Raw genomic sequence first — 18,484 nt, 5'->3', positions numbered from 1 at the left:
TGTGTGTGTGTGGACAGCCCACACACGCAGGCAACAATAAGCAAAACAAGCGCACACATCTCATATATTATAATTCCCGGGTGGACGTTCACTGTGCCTCATTTCAGGAGGAGGGAAGCAGTGATATGGGATAATGTGGCGAAGGGAATATTACACAAACGCTGTGTGTGTCAGTATGAGTGAGCTCATTCATTTCGGGCTCTGCAAGTGGACTGGAATTAACTCCGTGGCGATAACCCGGAAGCGATCGGACCAACCGGAAAGCTCCCCGGGCAAACGGACGGCGGGGCGGCACGGGGTCGAGGAGCCGGGCCAGGTGGACGCCGGCCGGCGAGGAGACGTGATGATGAGTCTGATAAACCGTGACAGAAACAGAAGGTCTACCAGCTTCCTGATGGACCCTGACGGAAACTTCTCATCCGCACGGAGAGGAAACCGGTGACACTTTTAACGTCCTCATTATCAAATGCAATTGGAAGCCCTGGCGCGCAACTTATGAGGCGCTGATTGAGGGTCAAACGCAAACAAGAAAATGTGACATGTGTGTCTCCGTGTTCATGTCTGAATGGGCTTTCCTGCAGGTTCTGTAGATGTTTTTTACATTTTTTTTTTTCGTTTTATATTGTATGCTGAAGCCCTTCCATTACAAAGGTTTTTCCAGTACTCATATGTGTGTATCTGTACATATGTAAAAATGTAAACAAGTATCGGGGTCGGTTGTCGAAGAGTAGTGCAGATAATGTTATAATGTTAAAAGGACATCAATTTTCCAACAAGAGGTGAAAAAAAATAATAACTTAATTTTAAAATGGCAACACAATAACATATTTGTTCTCACATATCTCGCTCGAAACGTCACGCATACGAGAATGAGTGTTTTGTGTTCTATGTAAAATAAATCACCTTTTCTTTTTGGAGCATTTTTTTGGTGTGCGTATTTTTTCCAAAACCCTACCAAGTCGAACTTTTTATTTTATTTTATTTTTTTCCCTGACTGGGCTGCAGATGTGCATGTCTTTTTCTTTTGTGAACCAGAAGTTTTGGGCTACATGAGACCCAGAGTGTAAGACGAACGCTCTGAATGATGGCGGGAATGAAAGGGTGTGTGGATGATAAGATAAGAATGTACCTTATTGATTCGTTGTCACATAAGCGCAGCAATAACTATATCATCCATCCATCTTGTGTCGGTTATCCTGCACTCAGGGTCACGGTGGGATGGATGCTGCAGGCTATCCCAGCTGACATCGGGGTGACAACTAACCAGTCAAACTAGTCAAGAGACAGACAATATTCACTCACTCGGGGCAATTTTCCCAATATTTTCCAATTAACCTGCGCCACCGTGTTGCTCTATAACCATGTCAATAAATATGAATAGAAATGTGCTGCTCAACAGAAAAAAAAAAACAAAAAACAGTGATCCCTCGCTATAACGCGGTTTACTTTTCACGGTTTCACTATTTCACGGATTTGCATCGTGCATTGTGTTCTGCATTCTGATTGGCTAAAAAGTCACTCCGCTTCTTCTCTACCTGTTGGTCAGTAACGTTGCAGTTTAATATGTACACGTACGTAAAACAGCTTGCCAAATTTACATGACGTACGTGCAAATTCTCTTGCAATTTCCAGTTTCTCTAGAACCCATAATGTTGACAAAATGCTCTGGACCAACAAAAGCACCTTGCAGGGCCCAAAAGGCAGCGGAAGATGCTATCTATGGCAGATAAAGTTCAACTTCTGGACATGCTAGGGAAGGTAAAAGCAATGTGGCTGTAGGTCGGCATCACGGAATGAATGAATCTTCCGGTCGTTCCATAAAGAAGGAAGAAAAAAACATAAGGACGACAGCAGCAATGTATAATAGAGTATTTAATTGTATAATAATTGTAAAAAAAAATAAAGGTTTCTACATCATGGATTTGCCAATCACGGGTTCTTTTTGGAACGTGACCCCCGTGAAAAACAAGGGTACGCTTTAAAGGGAACACTTAAATAACATAATGTTACTCCAAGTCAATCAAACTGTCCACTTAGAAAGCAACAGGGATTCATTTGGATTTGTTTTAAGGACATTATTTCAACACACTCCACTTTAATTTTGAGTGTGACTCCAAATCCAGACCTCTATGGGTTCATACATTTGATTTCCATTGATATTTTCTGTGTGATTTTGTTGTCAGCACATTCATCTATGTAAAGAACAAAGTATTGAATATGAATATTTCATTCATTCAGATCTGGGATGTGTTATTTTACTGTTTTTTTTTTTGAGCATTGTATAAAATAGAAGACACAAGAGAAACAAGTGACAACAAAAAGTAGATAACAGAATGAAAAGAAAGGGGAAACAGGGCAAAATTGGATGAGCAAATGCAGGAACAAACAAATGAAAGAAGAAATTAAGACATAGGAAAAGTAGTAATTAGGGACAACATGAAGAAGAAACACTTTGTTTTGGAACCTTGGATGTTTTAAAACAAAGAAACCAGATGAAATTGGTTAATTGGCTTGCTAATTATATTGAACTAATTTAGATCTTTGGTAGAAACACCGGAATAAGTTGTTTTTGTGAAATGACGTGCAAGGATTGCAAAAACCGACACAACACAACACAACAATTGCGGCTCCTTTCGAATGAAGCTCTTTTCTAGAATCACTGACTTTGTATCCTTCGGCGAGGACAAGGACAGGAAGTCAGGCATAAAAAAAAAGAGCTAATCATCCGTGGAAATCTAAACTAATACAACCGCTTTTCATTTGGGCATAAATGTCACATTGATACATCAACGATAACCGGCCCCGGCAGGCCAGAAGAATCCCATCCAAAGGATTTTTCCCCATGAATGCCAAAATGTTCGAGGTTAAAACAAACGCAAAGTTGGCAGCCTTTACTTCAGGCGGCGGAACAAACATTCAGGAAGTAAGACACAATTAAACACGCGTTAAACACTTTAGTACAAAAAGGACTTATTCACCAAACAGGGACTTGACTAGAATTCCTGCATATAAGCCACTACGTTTTTCACACGCTTTGAGAACTGCGGCTTTTTCAACGATGCGGTTGGTTTATGGATATTTCTCGGGTGATTCCGGGAGTTTCCTTCCGCCAGCGCAGCCACAGCGGACAAACGAAACCCTTTCGGCAAACCGTCTCGCATTTACGATAATTCTTCAGATTAGCCGTTTTTTTGCTATTCGCACACAACCCCGTCATGGAAAAGACGTGCAGAAATGCATTTGATGAGGCTTTCGAGTTGAAAGCGATCAGTCTGCCTGTCGAAGAAGGAAATAGAGCTGCGGCACATAAGTTTGCGATCTGCTCTGAAAAATAAAGAATTTGCATTTTGTACCGGTAGTTGTAGACGTTACCGTCATTTATTTATTGAACATATTCGAAAAAAAAAAAAAAAAATTAAAACCGGAACACCCGTGGCTTATAGACAAGTGTAGCTTATTTATGTACAATTTATTTTTTCTTTTAAAAATTAGTAGGTGACGCATAGGTAGAGGAGCGCTCTATAGTCTGGAGTTAATGGTAAATCAAGGGAAATAGATGAACTCGGCAAGGCCGTGCAGAAAAGCCGCTCGGTCTCAGAAACCCCGGAGGGACGTGGAGCTGCACGGAGGTTGGAGCAAAACCCCGGTTCAGCCAGAACACCTGGTGGGAGTCTGACATTTAGCGTGCGAGGTAAACGGGGGCAGGCTAAAGTCTTCCTCTGTTCCGTCGGGCCGCTCCCTTCGGGCGTCACCACGGCCGATCGCCTGCCTCTGTCCGACCCCCTGTCCTCTGTCGTACCATAAACCCTTCCTCTCTGGTCTCCGGCTGAAGTGCGGCGGTATAATTTTCTCTGTGATCCGATGACAGCGCAGGCTTGGGTGCATCTGCATCACCGAGGGATGTCGTCCATCAAACCCCGACTCCAGACAGAAGTTGCAAAGTGAACCATTAACTCTCCCCAGCAGTTAAAGGGAACCCGCCTGGGACGACCGATGGGCATAAATATGCTTAACTCTTTGTCTCAGACCACAATGTGCCGTTAAAAAACCGTGAAGAATTATTTCTTTTAAAAAAACGCAATTCAAAACTTATATTTAAACCCGGCCAACGCATGCTGGGTTGCCGTGTCAACTTTCCGCTGGCGTTAGCTTTGACTCGGTACAGTACTGTATATATGCTAATAATCCCACTTTATGCTTCTTTTGGGTGGAATTCAAGTCCAGGGGAAACAAAGGAACTGATGCTAAGCTACACAGCTTTCCAAGGGACAAGAATTGGATAATTACTTGTGGACGTGTACAACTTCCTAAGGATCGGCATTCGTGTTCTCGCCGCATCTCTCCGGATGCATTTGACACATTTAGCCGAGCTAAGCTGCTGAAAGAGCTAACAGGTGCTGCTAGTTTCTAAACGGACGCTAAAGCCAAACGCAGTGCCTACAGTTTCTTTTTACAAGCAGGGAAAAAGGAAAAGATGGAAATGAGTGAAGCCCGCTCGGAGAAACGCCACAGACGTTGGACAGGAGACGCTGGACGCTCTCCCGCAAGGACGTCAACAACCTGCTACTGCAGAAGAAGCATCTGATGGCGAAAGACCAGGCCGCTCAGCCAGAACGCCACATCGGCCCCCGAGTCCGATGACAGGAAGTGGATCTCCTGATAACAGACGCTTTCTCTGTTAGCATTGCAAACCAGTTTCCGCACGCACAAAAAATACTTTGGCTTTTCGCGTCTTTGTTGGTCGCTACTCTCGGGCCCAAACGGTAAGGCTTGCACGGATGATCCTCCCCAATTTATTTTGTTTTTTTTTATTCTTGTTATCGCTGGTTGTGTATTTTTCCCCTTACTCTTCCTTTGTGTTGGCCATTATTTTCCCTGATGTTGTTGCTGTTGATGTTGTTGTTACTGCTGTCTGTTTATCCGTGGATATCTTGCTATCTTCTGTCTTCTGTCTCTCTATTTATATTTATATTCAAATTTATACTCATTTCTTTTTTTTTAATTACAACTGTTACGCCGCTGTGACAAAGGAATTTCCTCGATGGGGATCAATAAAGTTTATCTTATCTAATTGTTGCCCAACCTTTTTGGAGCCACGGCACATATTTTACATTAGAAAAATCACACAGCACGCAGCCAATTATGTATGTTAAAAACATTTTTCATGAAATAGAATGAAACCGTAGTCTTAATTTACTTGTGTGAAATTTGGCCCAGTTTGGTTGAACACAAAGCTGATTTTCTTGCAGCAACCGAGGAAACGCAATTTTACTTTCATTGTATCGCCTTGAGCTCACCTTTTCCGCTTTCTTCTGACCACCACTCCAATTACTTCATCTGGGTCAGAATGTTCTTTAGGACCAGAGGGTCCTGATTGAGTACTTTTAAAATAAGACTAATAAAACAAGTAAAATAAATAAGATCTGAAGTGTAAAAGTATAATTCATAAAAAAAAAAAAAAAAATTTAAAAAGTGAGTATCTGTATTTTTCCATTATTTGCATTGAATGAATCATTTTTGGACCACAACATCCACAAAATGCATCCGAAAAACATTTGCACATGCCGACCGAACCTAATGAAAGAGCGTAGTTTTTAATTCCAGGTTAAGAGTGACTGCGATCGGAAGGTTGAGAATCATTAAAACATTTGATCCCGGCTACAAAACAATTAAATCCATGCAAACCAAGATGTACACTTTTAGATTTCTTTTTTCACCGGCTGGAATAAAGAGCCGCGCAGAACGGGAGCCGCATTGTCATTCATTCAGTCACACGTCTTAAATACTCCAAAGATCAAGCAGTTCGGTCACTGTGGTTACTGAGCTTCTGCTAGTGGCCATTAGTGGCCTCAATAAAGCAGTCCAACGGTGAGGAACACACAGACCTCTGTGTAATGAATGATACTGACATTTACTTTAGACACCGCCTGCACTTTTCAGCCACTTCACACACACACACACACACACATTCAGAGACACAGGCTCATTAGGATATCGTGTTGATGTCCATTCATTATGGATAACCTAACCGTAACCTTGACCTTGCCTCACCTCGATTTACAACCCACACTAGTAAAACGTGCCCTCGGGGACCACCGCAACCATGCCAAGACGGTATTTATTCCAGAAATGGCCACCGTGAGGTCATAAAACCCATCTACACACACACACACACAGACACACTCATGGACGGACGCAGCGGAGCAATGTCACCCGCAGAAATGAAACCATCTTGTGGAGGAATTTGTATCAGCTTGTTTTGATGCCCCTTGGCACGGTGGGTAATCGCCGGCCGGTGCGAGGGAACCCCTAAAAGGCGTAGATCAATGTGTTCTCAGAAAGGTGTGGGGTCGGGGAAAAGATGGTGGAGCGCCACCGCCTCCTCGTGTGAGCGGGGGTTTGGATCGATGCGCCGAGATGAAGGGGAGAGGATGCGGGTTTGAGGGAACAGAGATGGGGGCGGAGAAGGGCCCATCCTGCTCAGCAGCACGAATTATTGATGCGGCTCAAGATGAACGACCGCCGAAATTGAAGATTTTGGATGATAGATGAGCTGTAATGCTGAGTTAGGCGGGACTCGGGGGCTATTTTCGGGTTAAACTTCCATATCGTGATCCGGCGGGTCTGTTTCAGACGCTTCCTGGTTTTCCAGATTTCGAAAACCCGGTATCTTGTCTGGAAGGGTTTTCAAACATCGCCCAACAGCGACACACGGAGAGTCTTACTTTCATCCGGGTTGGGAGAGGCGAGGATGGCACTGTGCTTCCTCTTCACCTCCTCCACTTTCTCCGCCAGAGACTCTATGAAGCCCCGGATCTCCTCCACCTGTCGAGACAGAAGAGCTGTTTAGATCTCGAAAAAGAAAGAAAGAAACCGAGGATGTCCAAATCAAATAAGTTGCGGCGCCGCTTCACAACGGGGAACGCACATTGAAAATGTCTTCCTCGAATTGTATTTCTCACATTGTCATCTCGCTGTTCTGCACGGCTCTGGAGACGTTTGAGAAATGTGACGCGAGGCCCTCGTTTGCATTTCAATCCGCCGCTAATGCGATTTCCCAGCACGCGCAAACATGCCAATAAATCATAGCATCTGAGCCACTCTAAGGTCATTCAAATCACTGCCTGTTTATTGTGTGTGTGTGTGTGTGTGTGTGTGTGTGTCAATCCCAACTGTCAACGATCAGACCAAACAGCATCTGTCCAGGGAGGACCGAGGGAAAACAGTCACTACACTGATGAAGAACATCTAGCAGTCGCAGGCGTGTTGAGACACGGCCGCTCCTCCATTATTAACTAGCGAAGCTCCCATGTGGGAAACATGTATGTGCAAAGGGTGGGTAGATGTTATTTCCTGCGCGTCCACGTGGACCCTCAGGCTTCAACCAGGCAGAACCTGCGTGATGCTGAATGACAAGTTCAATTATTGCTTTCCAAAGAAAGAAAAAAAAAAATTCCCATCAAAGCAATATAACGGGTTCATCTTCCGGCCGGAACGATGAAATTAATTCAAAAGTATGTCGGATTTTCATAATCCTAGAAAGCCGACGGCTGAATCGCTCTGCAAAAGGTAATAAGTCGATATTTACAGGTTTCATCAAAGGGAAACCCGCGGGAGGTTCATCGGAAATCGTCCGGACGTGTGAATTAGAGGGCGAATGGTTACATGTCGCGCTGAGACGTGTGAATGAGTGAACGCTTGTTTGTATTGATGTGAGAAGGCGAACGGTTTTATTACTCAGAAATGGCACCTGAATGAGAGGGTGAATAGTTGTATGTCTCTAAAGGACGTCTGAATGAGTGGACGGTTATATTTCACCATGCGATGCATGAATGAGAGAGTGAATGTTATATGATTATATCTCTTTAAGATATGTGAATGAGTGAGTGCCTGTTTTTTTATCTGTGACGTGAGTGAGAGTGAATGTTTACGTCTCTTTATGAGACGGCTATGCCGGGACTGTTGCCGTCTTACATTTGTAACGTAATCACACAGAGAAGTGTTGATTCCTATGGTTTACGTTCGAATGATCAGCTGTTTCTTTCTGTTCCGTTTGTCCGCACGGATCTGGGAAAAAAGGCTTTCGTCTATTCTGCCCCCTCTACATGGAACATGTTGCAAAAGGACTGGACACGAACGGAACTTGTTTCATTGAACGGCTTTGAGTCCAGATTGAGAGCACTTGAGACGACTTCACAGATTTGTAACTGTTTTATATGATTTGTATGTTATTTTAATTTCATTTGAAATGTAATTGTATTCTTTTACTGCCTCTTGGCCAGGACACCCTTGAAAAAGAGGTTTTTAATCTCAATGGGACTTTCCTGGTTAAATAAAGGAGAAAAAAAAAAAAAAAAAAGATGTTTGAAAGAGGAAGTGAATGTTGCATGACGTATGAACGAGTGAACTGTATCTGAATGAGGGTGAATAGCTGTATGTCTCTAAATGACATGTGAATGAGAGGGTGAACGGTCTTATGTCTCTCCAGGACGTACGAACGAGTGAATGGTTGTGTGTCTCTTCCGGCGTCCGGTTCGAGGCGAACCCCGCCTCTCGCCCAATCACAGTTGGGATCTAAAATGCCCACAGTTATTTTATTTCTTTTTTTATGTGTATTTTTTTTAAGCTTGTCTTGTCCTTGCATGTCTTGCCGCTGCTGTGAAACAATTTCCCAAGCATGGGATCATTTAAGTCCATCAAGGGGTGTTTTTCTTGCGTTTCATCCGGCCCCTCCTGCACGCCGTCACCAACATCTCGGTTTGACATTCCAACCAGCCCCGCCGGCTGTGCCGCCTCCGCTCCGGGCTGCAGCCGGACGGGCGTCACGTCACATCTGCCGGCGACTCGGCCGATCTCCACTTTCATCTCAACCCGCTCGGCTGCGCCTGCGCGCCGCCGCCGCCGCCGCAGGACGGTATCTCCTCTCCACATCCCTCCCCAGGCGTGCGACCCGTCCCCTGACCTTCCTATCTGCAGACCACCTTCACCAACGCCTCTCCACCGGCAACATTCTGGGACTTTCTTCCCATTCAAAGTCATTACTAACACTTTAATTAGGAGCTGATTGAATCTGTTTCTAATAATGTCTTAATTGGCTTCGAAAGATGACTGAGGAGATATCAGTAGTTGCGGAGAAATCCGCTGAGAGATAACTCGAGTTTTAAGTGCAAGAAAATGAGAGAGTTTGATTAAAGGGGAGGAATCCGAGACAAAAACGGTAAAGCGAGGAGTGTATCGAAAGTGTCGGGTGGCCGTGTGTCGGTGAGTCACGGTCTCAGCTCTAATAACGCGGGAACATTTCGGCGCTGAGAAAAACAATATCGGACACAGATGAGACGTGCGCGGAGAAACAAATAAGCGCATTGATTCGTAGATTTTAGAAGCGGCGCGGCGGCTAGCGCTACTTCTTCGTCAGATGATCGGATTCCCGCGGGAGGTCTTTCTGCGCGGAGTCCGAGTGATCTCAACTTGTCTGCGTGGGGTTCCTCACGGTTCCTCACACAGTTCCAGACCAAACATTGTCCAGATGAATGACTGAGAAGGTCAGTGGTTGTAGTTCTTTATATGTCTGAATGGTTGTTTGCTTCTATATGTGTGTGAATGAAAGAGGGAGTAGTTGTGTGTCTTTATATGACGTGTGAAGGAGTGAATTTGTATCTTTGAGATGTGTGATGAGAGAGTGAACGCACGGACGTCTCTACGTGTGTGTGATTGAGGCAGTGAATAGTGATTACATGATGTGAGTGAGTGAGTGAATTCCAGTAAATCCCTATTTTCAAGTGAATGTTTGTTTCTATGCGTGTGAATGAGTGACTAGTTGTATGTTTTATTGTGTGTATGTCCTGTGTCTTCTGTCTTTCACTTGTAAAGCGTCTTTGAGTACCATGAAAAGCGCTATACAAATCCTATATATTATTAATATTATTATCATGTGTAAATGACTTGTGAATGTTTGCACGTCTCTATATGCATGTCAATAAGACACTGAATAGTTTTTTATGATTACGTGATGTGTGAATGAGGCAGTGAATAGTGATTCTATGACGTGAATGAGTGAGTGAATGCTAATATATCTCTATATGCATGTGAATGAGTGAACGGTTGTTTGTTTCTATATGTGTGTGTGATGATAGAGTGAAAAGCTGTGATTATGTAACGTGTAAATGAGTGAGTGAATGCGTGTATTTCTCGACATGCATGATGAGTGAATGGTTTTGTTTCTACATGTACGTGAATGAGAGTGAAGAGTCGATTGTGATTTTATGACGTGTGAATGAGTGAATGTCAGTATCTATGTGATGTGTGATCAGAGAGTGAATAGTCGTATGTCTAAATGACTTGTGAATGAAAGAGTGAATGTTTGATGTCTCCTTATGCGCAACAATGAGACAGTGAATAGATAGTAAACATGTGAATGAGCGAATGAATTCCAGTAAATCTCTATTTTCAAGTGAATGTTTGTTTCAATGCATGTGAATGAGTGACAAGGTGTGTGTGTAAATGACTTGTGAATGTTTGTACGTCTATAAGCGTGTCAATGAGACACGTGATTACGTGATGTGTGAATGAGTTAGTGAATGCATGTCGGTCCCCACGACTGAGATAATGAATGAATGAATGAATGAATGAATTTATAACCGCACTAACATTCTGTTGTCCGACATTCACCGCCGGCACTTGAGACTCAAGATTCAGAAGGATCCTTGTTTGAAGTGTGTTTTTTTCTTCCTCCTTTGTTTTGGAGCGCTAATGAGGATGATCGGACAGCTCGGGGCCACCAAAGCTCCCTCTTGCTTCTGTTCACTTCACACTTGCGTCATCAGGTGAAGGATGTCGGGGGGGGGGATCTTCTGAAATCTCCTCCGAGGTCTTACATACGAACGGTGCCTTTTCCACGCGGCTATCGCTCTGTCACTCGGTTTGTTAGCAAAGATAGAGGAGGCCGGAAAATCTCCGGTTTTACGGGCGGTTCAGTTTCATCCGTGGACGCGGACGAAGACTGGCAGCAATCAGATTTTCAAACCGCGGAATCGGGACGAGGAGATCGGGGAGTTTTACTGCAGCCGGAAAGGAAACGCGAGAGAGAATTTTCCATCACCGGGGTTAAAGGGATGGAGAAACAAATAGAAACTGCTAAAGAAACCCAGCCTGGTACCAGCAGAGCAGACCTCAGGGATGGATGGTTCTGGTCTTCATCACTTCGAATTGGATTTCTAAGATTTAAACTCGCCTCTGACTCTGCATGTTGGTAAAAACAGTGACCGACGTTTGAAATCGAGGGGCAAGGAGAATCAATGGGTGCAGCTTTAAGCACGTCGTCACGGCGCAAACACATACACACACACACGCGTTCCACGACCAAAGCTGTGAAGTCGACGGCGCAGACACGTTACACATCCAGACCGGAGGCCAGAAGGTGTGGAGGTAAACAGCCAATGTCAGATGTCCTGCCTGCTGTTAGCTGATATGGCAGAAGGTAAAGACTTCATTACAGCCACCATCTGTGGTTCCTGTCAGTATCGCTACAAGTCAACAGATGCTCCGGGCCGCTCCCTACATCACTAAAACGTCAACCTAAATCTAATCTTTAATTTAAGCCGCAGCTGGACCGGCGGGAAGTTTCCACCTGTTGTCCGGAGGGACGACCGTACGGACGTTCGCTCCAGATTCCCGAGTGTCGGCATGACAGGTCCTGGAAAATAGACGCCGCTAACCAGGTGACGTCTCGTCGTCGTTCGTTCTTTCAAATCAAGGAGATTGAGGCGGCGGGCTTTGAGCGTGGCTCGGTAGGAATCACAACAGAAGGTCAAATGTTCGGGATGAAATTGCAGAAAATGGTGTCAAATCATCACCGTGAGGGTTTTCACTTTGGAAGCGTCAGAAGTGGACGGATTCAGCGAAGAAAGATCTCCGTTAATGAAAAGCTGTCGAATCCCGCCTTCCACGGCGGCTCTCCGCCTCCTCTCCCCGCCGTATTCCCCGCTTCCATTCAGACTCACGCTGGGGAATTTTAAAGTTTCATGACTTTCTGCCAGCCGGCTTTGCACATGCATCATTTTCCTCCGCGCGCTCCGGTATCCGAATGCAAGAACAATGAGGAAACCTTGTTTCCGGCTGCAGAGAAACATAAAAAAAAAAAAAAAGGTTTCAGAATATGAAGAAGCTTTGCACATGGGTTGCAATCCAAATCCGATTGCGAAATTTTAGAATGAAAAATCCATGCAGATTATATTCCGCACGTAGCTCATTATTGTCCAGTCCTATAAAATACTCATGATAACAAGGGCTCATTCATTCATAAGTAGGTGATGTGTCCTCAGTAGGTCGTTCCACAAAGAAAGGTTGGCGTCTGCGGTCGGGAAAGGGGGTGGAGGGGTTTGCGGTCGGCCGCCGTCCGACCGCTGAGAGCTCAATTAAGCCCGAGCGCCGACTCTCTCTCGCCGAGCCTTTCATCCACTCGCTCAGCGTCTCTCCGTCTGCCACATGTTATTACCCGATCCTCCAATCTGGTCCTGCTGTCTGACTCCTCCATATCACTCCATTTCCACCCCCGATCCCCCACACCTCTCCATATCTGTGCCTCCGGCTCAGTGCTCAGTGTCAACCTGCTCCCTCGCTTTCCATCATTTGGGAGTCGGGAAAAAAAAAAAGGTTTTTAACGGCAGCCGCGCCCATGAAGGACGGGATGATGAATGATCGCATTCACCCGGCTGGCAAGATGTTAACCGGGGGAAACTCGGGGCTCGATCGGCCGGGAATCGAACCTCCAGCACGAAGAGCATGATGGTTTTTATCTTTTCCTGCATGTAATATTGCACGCACGCGTGTACAGTGCCGCGCGGTGATCAGATTTACAAACATACGAACGGTGGAGCTTATTCACCATTTGATTGGCAGCAGTTAACGAGCGCATTTCATTTCAAAAAAGTTATAATGGTCTTATCTTTGCTTATAAATGAAGTCCATGCGCCGCTTCTTCTGAACAAAAGCATCGGTAACTTAATTATAGAAGACGTCTAAGTTTTGATATGTAATCCTCCATTTTGAAAGTGAGGAGAGGAAAAAAAATAATTGGATGGCTGCACTTGACTCGCTAACTCAAGCTTTCTGTCACCGTGTTCTGTAGCCGAGGAGTCGCAAGAAGAATCCCTAGAATCACCAGCGCTCCCTACCATGAGGCAGGAGAACGGCGTGCCTCACTTAGTGGCTCTTAGCAGCCGTTTCACGATTGCTCAGAACAGGAAACTTGTAACACACATTCAGTTGTTGACAAAAAACACCGTACATTGAAAATGTAGGTCATATAGCAACATACAGAGAGACAGCAATACGGTCTTAGCGCAGAGCATGCCAGCCGTCGGCGGTCGTACGTTGAGGCTCGACAGTCGGCGGCCTCACCGCACGTCCCAGTAAATGGGAAAAATCCAGCCATTTTGAATAAAAAAACAACCTAAAACTGGTGAATTGAAATGAAAAATCACTGCAAATCACTGATAAATATAACAATTTCATTCTTTTTTTCATTTTTACATTTTCTTCTTTCCTAAATTGGCAAGTGAGGCACGGCCTCCCCTGCCTCCCCTGACTGCGCGTTCATCATCTGATACTTCATCGGAGGGCTACATTTGTCGTGGGCGCCTCCCCGAAGCTCAGGTGCAGCGGGACGACTTTGTGCGTTTGAACTAAAATGGTCACCGCTCCACCGGTGACGCCAGCGGGCGGCCGATTCAAGATAGATAAATAAATAGCCTGTAGAAAAGCTTTACCGAGCGTCTCTGGCCAGCCAGGAGCGAGGAGAGCCAATGCCGGGAACAGAGCGCTGCCAGAGACGAGATGTGAGAGATATGAAAGGATTAGCATCAAAATCAACATTATCATTTTGGGCGGCGGTGTTATTGCTTTTATGGGCACACCAATTGGAAAACAGGAAAGCGTTTGAAGAATATTCTCCGATATCGCAGCGACTCTTTCGAGGACATTTTGTTCTGTTCTAATTTTCCACACATTGTTCCCATGACAGTAAAATCAACTAGATGTTCGTAGCATTCGGAGAAGGCAGTCGGCAGCGAGCCCGGAAACGTGCCACGTCTTTGCTCAAACTACCGTAATTTTCCCGCAGCGACGGCTGAATTTTCAAAATAAATGGCGACAAAGGCTCGATTGGCGATCAGTATTGCTGATTATGGGTGTCAGAGTCCGCCGCTCTGTTATTTTTGCTGTGGTTAGAGTTAGAAAAAAAGGCATGAAATGGATAAAGAAACCACGTCCTTCATCCGTGATCATTCCTTACGATGCACAGATGTTGACTTCCTCTCTCCTTTCAGGAGTCGCCACAGCGAATCAACCTTCTCCATCCAACCCTCCTCTCTCACACCAACTACCTTCATATCCTCCCTCACTACGTCCATAAATCTTCTTTTTGTTCTTCCTCTAGACCTCCATTTCTAGCGTTTGTCTATCAATATATTCACCAGCCGTCCTCTGATGGACTCATCAACTGGTAGGAACTCTTGGCGGGTTCCTATTCAGGAACGACGCCATTTCCGACAGCTGTGGAACCAGAGGCCACAGATCTGTGTTCCTAAAGACCTTCTTAGCTCCAACTCGACTCATATGACGTAGGTGATTGGTGGAACTCATAGGCCGCAGCCATCGCCAGATGGAGAATATTAAATATACTTTCTGTCAACATTTTGATCGATGACCTCTGGCGAATCGAATTATGACCCGTGACTGAATAGACAAAGAATCGATACATCAATACCTCATATGAGGTCATAGTTGTTTTTTCCCGGCATCACGTGGGTGTGGTGGCTCAAAGGTGTGTTTTAGCGGGTCCACCCTCGTGCTTCCGTCACATGGTCGCATCCTATGGCGGCGGTGATTATGTATTTGTATCTACATGTGTCGTGGAGGACAGTGAACCGCCGTGTGTCTCGATATACATGTTAATGAATGGTTGTCATCACGGGGTCATAGGTCAACTAGGTTTTTTCCGCCACAGTGTGGCCTGTGGTTGCGGAAACGTAAAATGACTCCCGATTCTGGGGTCAAATTCCAAGAGGTGTCACTCAGAGACGTCCTGCTTGATGAAATTAAATAAAACAACATTATAGCGACGCACGTGCACTTCAGACGCGGGCGGTTCGGCCTCGGCCACCGGCTGACGCCGCTTTGAAAACTCACATATCAAAGTGTTGATCGGCTTCATCTTTGTAGCAACATTTGCAATGGTGATGCGAGCGCTTCAAAGTTAAAGCCGCTCAGGGACTCTCAGGTACCTTAGAAACCGAAGGGATCTGCCCCGTTGCAGAGGATGAAAGAGGTGAAGAGTTACTGTAAATAATTAGAAATGGAAGTCCGTCCGCTCAGCCGCGGTAAAAATCGGGCTGTGCAATTTGTACGAGCCATTAAAAAGGCATTACGGAGGCCGCCTTAGTCACCGAGCGACCGGCTGCGCGCCGTACGACCGCTGATTCTCAGCGGGTCTCCGTGTCTCTCGGGAGGAAACGTCAGCGGCCGCTAAATGGAAACGTGGCTCCCCCTCTGAGAGGACGCCGATGGTCGGGTTGTGCGCGTTTGCGCGGCGTGCGCGTGTGTTTCAGTCACGCCGCTGAATCAATAACGATCCCTCACAACGGAATAAAATATACAACGATAATAAACGGTGCAAATCAAGGCGAGGCTTCCCGGAGATGAGAAATACTTAAAAGACAGATTTCAGAGCTCCTAAAATCGATGTCGGGAGATGAATAACGGCGAGAGGTCACGAATCCGCTGCTCACCTGTTCGAAGAATTCATCCATGAATCCTTTTTCCATCCCGACGGCGACTTCATCTTCCTCCTCCGTCTCCTTCCCCTGCACAAAAACATACACACACTTTATGCTAATGAACACTGAAGCGTTTTTTGATCGAAATAGGAAAAGCTTGTACATTTATAAATATATATATGTAATACATTGATAATCAACTGATGAGATACAAGGAGCACTTAACAACACTTGCAATTAGAAACAGGTGGAGTGATTAGCGGCGTCTCGCTGGGTTCGGATCTGTGGGCAGAGAGGGAACACACACTCCAGCCTAGAGGACAATTAAGAACGTCTGATAAACCAGCTAAAACGGCTAAAGAGGATGGTAATTTCATATCTGGAGACTGAACGCGGGAGCCCGTCCAGGGTCAGATGACCGCACATTGAAACCGCCTGCAGTCTTATTGTCGTTTCTCAATCCTAATTCCATTTATCTCCATATTTTGTGGAATACCTGTGTCGTCTGTCTCTACAAAGCCCCTGCTTCAATCTTAAAACCTTAAAAAGTAAAAGAAAAAAAATAAAATCTCACCCACTTACTGTAAATTGTAATAATTTATCTGTACACAGGACTGTCTCAGAAAATTAGAATATTGTGATAAAGTTCTTTATCTTCTGTAATGCAATTACAAAAATAAAAATGTTATACATTCTGGATTCATTACAAATCAACTGAAATATTACAAGTCATTTGCTATTTTAATATTGCTGATTATGGCTCACATCTTAAGCAAACTCAAAACTCCTATCTCAAAATATGAGAATATCATGAAAAAGTAATTTTTGGTTTTTTAATATTGCTGATTATGGCTCACATCTTAAGAAAACTCAAAACTCCCATCTCAAAATTTTAGAATATCATGACAAAGTAATTTTTGTTTTTTTAATTCCATTACAGAAGATAAAGAACTCTTTCACAATATTCTAATTTTCTGAGACAGTCCTCTATGTTCATAATTGTGCAATATTTCAACAGCTACATGTACAATATTTTTTCATACTCTTATCTTTCACTTGTTATTAATGACCTTAAGACACTTTAGACTTTTCACCTGTCCCTTAAGAAACTTTATAGTTTATTTGTATTTCTTACTCTCCCTTTTTTCTGTTTTTTTTTCTGTTTATACAATTTTCCCCTGTAATTTTTTTTTGTTATATTTTTCTCGTAACTCTGGCACAGCAATTTCCTTCGGGATAAATAAAGTTGTTCTTATTCCTATTTTTATTTCTCTTTCTACCTCCGCCGGTCGAGGCAGAAGGCCGGGCCGGGTTTCCTCTCCGCTGCGTTTGCTCCTGGGAGCTTCTGGCTTCCTGCAGATCATCTCCAGGATCGCGGTCCAAACCCGCTCTAGGCGGAAACCATGTGGATCTGGATGGGGTTCGGTGCCGGATAAATCAAATCACAAAACCGCTCCTTTTAAAGCGACAGCTGCAGAAAAAACCCGCGCCTTCCTGCTCTCCTCTTTGAGTATTTGCATACTTTTGTTGTTTAACTCTTTGAAATGTAATTTCCAAATCTTTGTTTTGTTTTCTTTCTATTGAAATGCACTTTGATGCTATTCTTACTATGTTAATATTATTGGGGTTGCACTTGAAAGGCACCCCATAAATAAAACCTGCATTGCCATACTCTCTTAATTATGGTCTGCCGGCGGAGCCTCCTCCGTTTCCATCACATTTAAACCCGCCTGTTGCCGGAAGCGTTTTTTTTTTTTTTTTTTTTCCGCGGCGATTCCAACGGTCCTATTTATTTTTTCGCCGGCTCGCTGGTGAGGCCGGCCGTCGGGGCCGCGGCGCCGACAGAAATCACTGCAGAATTTATGAGCGCTCGCTGAGGGTGCTGATGAGGAACAAAGCAACGAAAGGGGGAAAGCTGGGTCACCGGGAGAGACGGATGGAGGGGGAGATCGCAGCCATTTTCCCTCTGCCCAACTCCTCTCCTGTTTTTAGACAGGGGTGGTTTGTTTTTTTTCGGGCCCGAACTTGGCTAACTTTCGGCAAATAGTTCTCGACACTTGCCGTCCTGCTGCGGTCATCTGCCTTGGGCCTCCTGGCCTAGAGGAAGCTCCAACCTCAACGTACCTCCACCCAGACCTACAGAATCGGAAATACTTTATTGATCCCGGATGGACGGAAAGAGATGAAAATAAGATGAATAGAAAATACAGTGATCCCTCGCTATAACGCGGTTTATTTTTCACGGTTTCGCTACTTCACGGATTTGCATCGTGCATCGTGTTCTGCATTCTGATTGGCTAAAAAGTCACTCCGCTTCTTCTCTACCTGTGTGTCAATAACGTTGCAGTTTAATATGTACACGTACGTAAAACAGCTTGCCAAATTTACATGACGTACGTGCAAATTCTCTTGCAATTTCCAGTTTCTCTAAAACCCATAATGTTGACAAAACGCTCTGGAGCGACAAAAGCACCTGCAGATGATGCTATCTATCGCAGATAAAGTTAAACTTGTGGACATGCTAAGGGAAGGTAAAAGCTATGCGGCTGTAGGTCGGCATCACGGAATGAATGAACCTTCTGTTCGTTCCATAAAGAAGGAAGAAAAAAACATAAGGACGACAGCAGCGATAAGTTTTAATAAGGACGCAAAAAGGGTTCCAACTGTCCGCAATTTTTTTCATATTCATTTTTAATTTTCTCCCGTTTAAT

General features: G+C 44.6%; 1 protein-coding gene across 2 annotated transcripts in view; it reads right to left on the bottom strand.

The window, feature by feature from the left end:
• Nucleotides 1–18,484, bottom strand: part of stx1a (syntaxin 1A (brain)) — a 59,228-nt gene that overhangs the window by 29,414 nt on the left and 11,330 nt on the right. For both annotated transcript variants that reach the window (XM_086165088.1, XM_086165087.1), the window contains exons 2-3: nucleotides 15,786–15,860; nucleotides 6,726–6,825 (exon numbers count right to left, since the gene is read on the bottom strand). In XM_086165088.1, coding sequence (XP_086021214.1) covers nucleotides 6,726–6,825; nucleotides 15,786–15,860 — 175 coding nt within the window. The remainder of the gene's footprint in view (nucleotides 1–6,725; nucleotides 6,826–15,785; nucleotides 15,861–18,484) is intronic.

The sequence above is a fragment of the Fistularia commersonii genome, chromosome 18 (genome assembly GCF_037954325.1).
Source record: "Fistularia commersonii isolate RoL2024-O1a breed Wild chromosome 18, RoL_Fcom_v1.0, whole genome shotgun sequence".
Taxonomy (NCBI): domain Eukaryota; kingdom Metazoa; phylum Chordata; class Actinopteri; order Syngnathiformes; family Fistulariidae; genus Fistularia; species Fistularia commersonii.
The sequence above is the reverse complement of the archived record's forward strand: the minus strand, read 5'-3'. Positions and strand labels throughout refer to the sequence as shown.